Raw genomic sequence first — 7,650 nt, forward strand, 5'->3', positions numbered from 1 at the left:
GCAATCTTCCCCTGGGTTCTGCACCTTCCTGCCTCAGATCTGTGCTCCAGGAACCCTAGTATCCCCTACATGCTCCCCAACTCAGAGACACTGGACAGTCACCTCTGAGTTTTTGGTCAGAAGTGAGGATACAATGCTAACAGAGTTTGTTTCTCTTCAGGGGATCTTTACGTTAGGAATATTAGGAACACCTTTCCATAGCTCACTCAGAAACAAAACCCTTTGAAATGCCCCCCCCCCCCGTCTCAGTAACTTAGCCTAAGAAACAGCCTTGAGAAAGATAATTGGGAAAGTAACCTTGAGTCAAGGCGGGAGATATCGAACACCCGGTCTTGGGAGGAACAAACCTTGAGTCAGAACAAGATATCTATAATTGGCTACCTGGCCTTGGAGAACAGACAGCTGCACATTCCTGAAAATTTAAGATAGCCCCCAAGTTCACCCTGGCCTTATTTGAATTAACCAATGGGGACCCTGTAACTATGCTTCTCGCTTCTGTAACCATGCTTCTGCCCCCAGGACTCTATAAGAAGTCCCCCTTCCCCTAGGAAGGCGCGCAAGTCTTCCCAGAGACTATGTCGCCCAGGTACCTGCACATCTAAATAAACCCTCTTGCTGTTTGCATCTGATCCGTGGTCTCGGTGTGTTCCTTGGGTTCGGGGTCTCTCTTGAGGAAAGGTCCCCTGTGGGGAGCTTTCTTTCATTGGAGGTTCCACCGAGATTGAGACCCCTCCCCAGGACCACCGACCCACCATCAGGAGGTGAGCCGGCCGGCCTCGGTATTTATGTTTAAGCTCGAGCCGTCCTGTGTCCGTTTTGTCTCTGTGCTGTCTGTTTCTATGTTTGAGCTCTGTTCCTGCGCAGCGTCTGGAGGGACCAGGAAATGAGGCGGGCAAGGTCTGCCGTGAGGCCGGGCCGCCTGATTGTAGTGCCGGGAGAGGAGGCAGGCAGACTTGCCGTGAGGCCGGGCCGCCTGAGTCCCGCACTAGGGTATCCCCCTAGTGTTCTGTATCGGGGTGAGGCTGAAGGGGCTGACGGGCCCGGACTTCGCTCACCAACCCTGGAAGACGTTCCATGGGTGTCTGAAGTCCCCTTTGGGGCACGGTTTTACACTCACGTATCCATAGATACGTGGTGTCTGTTGGAGAGGAGGGATCCGGACCCTCACAGCACTCTCCGTCTGAGTTTCTGCTCTCGGTTTGGAGCCAGAGCCGCGCAGCGTATGTCAGTCTTGTTTGCGTTTGTCTGCCGTTTGTTATTTACTGTCTGAGCGCTCTCTTCCTAGAAACAGCTATGGGACAGACTGTCACCACACCCTTGAGCCTCACGCTTGGCCACTGGTCAGACGTGAAAGCACGAGCCAGCAATGAGGGACTTGTAATTAAGAAGAAAAAATGGATCACCCTTTGCGAGGCTGACTGGGTCACAATGAATGTAGGATGGCCTCGCGAGGGAACTTTTAATCTCAGTCTAATTTTACAGGTGGAGGGAAAAGTCTTCGCTCCGGCCCCCCATGGCCACCCGGACCAGGTTCCATACATCGCTATCTGGAAACTCCTAGCGACCAACTCCCCCCCATGGGTTAAGCCGTTTCTCTTCCTGCCAGCGCCCCCGGCCTTCCCCCCCACAGCACCGCTGCCCCCTCTTGCCCCTCCTACCTCCTCCCTTTACCCTATTCTCCCACGAAAGGATCCCCCTAAGACCCCTGTCCTTCCTGTGGACTCCAATTCACCCCTTATTGACCTTCTGACAGAGGACCCACCGCCGTACCCGGGGAATCGAGCGCGGGAGGCGGCGTTTCACGGGGCCGCTGCGCCAGCCGCGCCAGCGGCGGCGGCGGCGGGAGTGCAGGGGGGAGTGCAGGCGTTTCACGGGGCCGCTGCGCCAGCCGCGCCAGCGGCGGCGGCGGCGGGAGTGCAGGGGGGAATGCAGGCCATTCACGGGCCCGCTGCGCCAGCGGCGGCAATGGCGGCGGCGGAAGTCCCCGAATATCCTTTACAGGGACAGCCCTCTCCAATTGCCAGTCGCCTACGAGGAAAGCGCGATGAACCAGCCAAAGTATCCAGGGCCTTTCCCCTCAGGGAAGGCCCCAGTCACCAGCTTCAGTACTGGCCGTTTTCGGCCTCTGATCTCTACAATTGGAAACAGCATAATCCTCCATTCTCTAAGGACCCTGTTGCCTTGACTAACTTGATTGAGTCCATTTTAGTGACCCACCAGCCTACATGGGATGACTGTCAGCAGTTACTGCAAACCCTCCTGACAGTGGAGGAGAAGCAGCGAGTCTTCTTGGAGGCCCGGAAGCAGGTTCCTGGAGATGATGGAAGACCCACCCAACTGCCTAATGTTATTGATGCAGCCTTTCCCCTCACCCGCCCGAACTGGGACTTCATGACCCCAGAAGGTAGGGAGCACCTACGTCTCTTTCGCCAGTTGCTCTTAGCGGGTCTCTGGGGGGCTGCTAGGCGCCCCACCAATTTGGCTCAGGTTAGAAATGTGGTCCAGGGAAAGGATGAGACGCCGGCAGCATTCCTGGAAAGACTTAAAGAGGCCTATAGAATGTATACCCCATATGATCCGGAAGATCCAGGACAGGCGCCGAGCGTCATCTTGTCTTTCATCTATCAGTCAAGTCCAGATATAAGGGCCAAGTTACAGAGACTAGAGGGATTGAATTCATTCAATTTGTCAGATTTATTAAAAGAAGCAGAAAAAGCTTTTAATAAAAGAGAAACTCCCGAAGAGCGGGAGGAGAGAATATGGCAGAGACAGGAAGAAAGAGATAAGAAACGTCATAGGGAAATAACTAAAGTCCTGGCCGCTGTAGTGTCTCAGGGACAGGTCAGGGAGGGAGTTAGGAAGGGAGATCAAAGAAGGATACCCCTTGACAAAGACCAATGCGCCTACTGCAAAGCGAGAGGACATTGGGCTCGTGACTGCCCAAAGAAACCTCGAGGGCCTGAAAAAACTAAGACAGGAGCCACGAACCTCCTCAATCTGGAAGATTAGGGAGGTCAAGGCCAGGAGCCCCCCCCCTGAGCCTAGGATAACTCTCAAGATCGGGGGGCAGCCAGTGACCTTCCTGGTGGACACCGGAGCTCAACATTCAGTCCTGACCCATACCGGAGGCTCCCTCAGTGACCGCACAGCTTTGGTCCAGGGGGCCACAGGTAGCAGGAGATATCGATGGACCACCAAAAGAAAGGTTCAGCTGGCATCTGGACAGGTAACCCACTCTTTTTTGCATATACCTGATTGCCCTCACCCATTATTGGGCCGAGACCTATTGACTAAACTCAAGGCTCAGATCTACTTTGATGACAAGGGGTCAACCGTTACGGGGCCCAAAGGGACCCCCCTACAAGTCCTAGCCCTAAGACTGGAAGAGGAATACCGCCTCTTTGAATCCGAGTCCTCTAAGGAGCCACCGGAAGGGATACAGGGCTGGTTGAGAGAATTTCCCTCAGCATGGGCCGAGACCGGCGGCTTGGGGCTGGCTCATGACCAACCCCCCCTTGTTATTCAATTAAAAGCCTCCGCCACTCATGTTTCAATCAAACAATATCCCATGCCCCGGGAAGCCCACGAGGGTATTAAGCCACACATCCAGAGGCTCCTGGACCAGGGGGTACTCGTGCCCTGTCGATCCCCTTGGAATACCCCCCTCCTGCCAGTGAAAAAACCCGGGACAGGGGATTACAGACCAGTTCAAGACCTGAGGGAGGTTAATAAACGGGTTGAGGATATTCACCCCACAGTGCCAAACCCTTATAACCTCCTCAGCACTCTTCCACCAACCCATATTTGGTACACGGTATTGGACTTAAAGGATGCCTTCTTCTGTTTGAGATTGCATCCCCAGAGCCAGTTGCTATTCGCTTTTGAATGGAGAGACCCAGAAATGGGACTTTCAGGACAGTTGACCTGGACTCGGCTCCCCCAGGGGTTTAAGAACAGCCCGACCCTCTTTGATGAGGCCCTACATTCAGACTTGGCCGAGTTCCGGGTCGAACACCCGGCCTTAATCTTGCTCCAATATGTGGATGACCTCCTCCTAGCAGCCAGAACCCAAGCGGAATGTTTAAGAGGCACTCGGGCCCTTTTGACTAAACTGGGGCAGAAGGGCTATCGGGCTTCGGCCAAGAAGGCCCAGATTTGCCAAAGCAAGGTCTTTTACCTGGGTTACACCCTGGAGGGAGGACAGAGATGGCTCACGAAAGCAAGGAAGGAGGCCATAATCTCCATACCCCCTCCAAGGAACCCCCGCCAGGTGCGAGAGTTCTTAGGTACAGCCGGCTACTGCCGCCTCTGGATCCCAGGTTTTGCCGAGATGGCTGCCCCATTATATCCTCTCACCAAGCCCGATGTCATGTTCCACTGGGGAGAGGAGCAACAGCAGGCCTTTCAACAAATTAAGAGGACTTTACTCGAGTCACCAGCTCTTGGCTTGCCAGATCTGACTAAGCCTTTTGAACTATTCGTGGACGAGAACTCAGGCTTTGCAAAAGGAGTACTGGTACAGAGACTGGGGCCATGGAAGAGACCTATAGCTTATCTCTCCAAGAAATTGGACCCAGTGGCTGCAGGTTGGCCCCCTTGTCTGCGCATGGTAGCCGCCATCGCTGTCTTGCTCAAGGACGCAGGAAAACTGACTTTGGGACAGCCATTAACTGTGTTAGCCTCCCATGCGGTGGAAGCTCTGGTCTGGCAGCCTCCAGATAAATGGCTCTCAAATTCCAGGATGACCCACTACCAGGCTCTGTTGTTAGACACAGACCGAGTGGTGTTCGGACCAGTTGTCTCCCTCAATCCCGCCACCCTGCTGCCCTTGCCAGATCCGTCAGAGGAGCACAATTGCCTCCAGATTCTGGCAGAGGCCCATGGTACCCGCTCCGACCTAACAGATCAACCGCTGTCGAACCCAGATTTCATCTGGTTCACGGATGGGAGCAGCTTTCTTCAAGAAGGAGAACGGAGGGCTGGAGCAGCAGTCACTACCACAACAGAGGTAATTTGGGCCTCACCACTGCCGCCCAGAACATCGGCCCAAAGAGCAGAGCTGGTCGCACTGACCCAGGCCCTCCGGATGGCGGAAGGTAAGAGACTCACGGTCTATACTGATAGCAGATATGCCTTCGCTACTGCCCATGTACATGGAGAAATATACCGGAGGAGAGGCCTCCTGACCTCAGAGGGCAAGGAAATTAAAAACAAAAAAGAAATTTTAGACCTCTTAAGGGCTTTGTTCCTCCCACATCAGCTCAGCATTATACACTGTCCCGGGCACCAGAAGGATGACTCTATAATAGCACGGGGAAATCGGCTGGCCGATCTGACGGCCCGGACAGTGGCCTTACAACCCCCCAGGGGCGACGAGCTGCTGGTCTTGCAGGACAACCAACAGCCAAGCAGAGACCCCATGCCCTACAGCCCGGAGGACCAGGAACTAGCAAAGAAAATGGGGGCGAAATGGAGCCCTGAACGACAAGCTTACATCATAGATGACAAATTGGTTATGCCAACTTCCCACACAAAATACATGCTCAAATTCCTCCACGCGCTAACCCACTTAAGCAAAAACAAGATGAAGGCCCTTCTGGCTGATGAGGCCTCGAACACTGTATTATTAAATCAGGAACAGGTCCTCCAACAGGTGACTTCCAGCTGCCCTGCTTGTGCCCAAGTCAAACCAGGAAAAACCCATCTGAATGGAGGAAGCCGCCTGCAAGGCCACCGCCCCGGAGTCCATTGGGAACTTGACTTCACTGAGGTAAAACCCGGGCTATATGGATACAGATACCTTCTGGTTTTTGTAGACACTTTTTCAGGATGGACGGAGGCTTTTCCTACTAAGAAAGAAACTGCTACCGTGGTAACCAAGAAACTCCTGGATGACATCTTTCCCAGGTATGGAATGCCCCAGATATTGGGGTCAGACAATGGGCCCGCCTTCATCTCCCAGGTAAGTCAGAAGGTGGCCAGGCTATTGGGGATCAATTGGAAACTTCATTGTGCATACCGCCCCCAGAGCTCAGGACAGGTAGAACGCATGAATAGAACCATTAAGGAGACTTTAACCAAATTAACGCTTGCAACTGGCACTAGAGATTGGGTGCTCCTACTCCCACTAGCCCTTTACCGAGCCCGGAATACTCCTGGGCCTCACGGCCTAACCCCGTTTGAGATTTTATATGGGACCCCCCCACCAATAATAAACTTCCTTCACCCTGATATCTCCTCTTTTGCCACTAGCCCTACCCTGGAGGCGCACCTTCAAGCCCTCCAACTGGTACAAAAGACGGTGTGGAAACCCCTGGCCGATGCCTACCGGGAGCAACTGAATCGCCCGGTGGTGCCTCACCCATTCAAGATTGGGGACTCTGTCTGGGTCCGACGCCACCAATCCAAGAACCTAGAGCCGAGGTGGAAAGGACCATACACTGTCTTGCTAACTACTCCCACTGCACTCAAGGTTGACGGGATAGCAGCGTGGGTCCACGCGTCACATGTGAAGGCCGCCAAAGAACCCGACGAAGCCGAGAGCACCAAGACGTCTACATGGAAAATTCAACGTTCTCCAAACCCACTAAAGATAAGACTTACCCGTGGGTCCCCCTAATTCCCCTGATAGCCCTCCTAACGTTAGGAGGGGCATCACCAGAGAGCCCCCACCTGGTTAAGAAAATTACCTGGCAGGTCATTTCCCAGACTGGAGACATGGTCTGGTCCACGACTGCTCAACACGCCCCTAACACATGGTGGCCCTTCTTGACTCCCAAAATATGTGATCTAGTCGCTAGGCTTGATACCTGGGATATCCCCGAATACACCCACATTAATAGGCCCCCTGTCCTAGATTCAGACCACAACAATATTATGTTCCGGAAGAAGCGGGCCATACAGACTGGGGATAGAACCCAAGGGCACTATATAGCCGACTCGCCTGGCTGTCGAACACAGTCAGCCTATAGAAAGCTGCAGCAGACCCAGCTGTATGTATGCCCTAGGGACGGAAGGGATTGGAATACGGCTTACAAATGTGGGGGACTAGAATCTCTGTATTGTGCAAAATGGGGATGCGAAACGACCGGGGACGCATACTGGGAGCCTAGTTCCAGTTGGGATCTCATCAGGGTGGGACGAAGCCGGAAGGGAGAAGATTCACTAAACATTTCCTTCACCCCGAAGGGCACAAAGTTCTCTTCATGGACTGATGGCCGATCTTGGGGAGTTAGGTTCTATATGACAGGAGCAGACAAGGGATTTACTTTCCAAATAAAGCAAAAAATAGAATCAGTTAACGTTCATGTGGGCCCCAACCCTGTTCTCCCAGAACAGAAGTCACCCTCGCAACCGGAGAGGGCCCAGCCCAGCTCCCCCACCTGTCTACTACAATGTCTCCTACAGTTAGCCTGTCCACCACTGCTTCCCTTGTAATACCGGGCACTGGAGATAGGCTCCTAGAATTAATCCAAGGAGCATATCTAACCCTCAACCTTACTGCCCCAAACAAAACCAGAAGCTGCTGGCTTTGCCTAATTTCAAGTCCCCCTTACTATGAAGGGGTTGCTGTTACGGGGAAATTTACTAACCATACTACCCCATCCACAGAATGCACCCGCACCCCTCAACATAGGTTGACCCTATCTG

The 7,650-nt window shown here is 53.5% G+C and overlaps 1 protein-coding gene across 1 annotated transcript; it reads left to right on the top strand.

The window, feature by feature from the left end:
* Positions 1-1,131: 1,131 nt before the first annotated feature.
* Positions 1,132-5,708, top strand: LOC118587673. Its single transcript, XM_036193668.1, is given in 4 exon segments — positions 1,132-1,833; positions 2,008-3,023; positions 3,025-5,590; positions 5,685-5,708. Coding segments are annotated over 4 exon segments (4,146 nt in total). The 5' UTR covers positions 1,132-1,293.
* Positions 5,709-7,650: the final 1,942 nt, after the last annotated feature.

Source organism: Onychomys torridus, chromosome 7 (assembly GCF_903995425.1).
Source record: "Onychomys torridus chromosome 7, mOncTor1.1, whole genome shotgun sequence".
Lineage (NCBI taxonomy): Eukaryota > Metazoa > Chordata > Mammalia > Rodentia > Cricetidae > Onychomys > Onychomys torridus.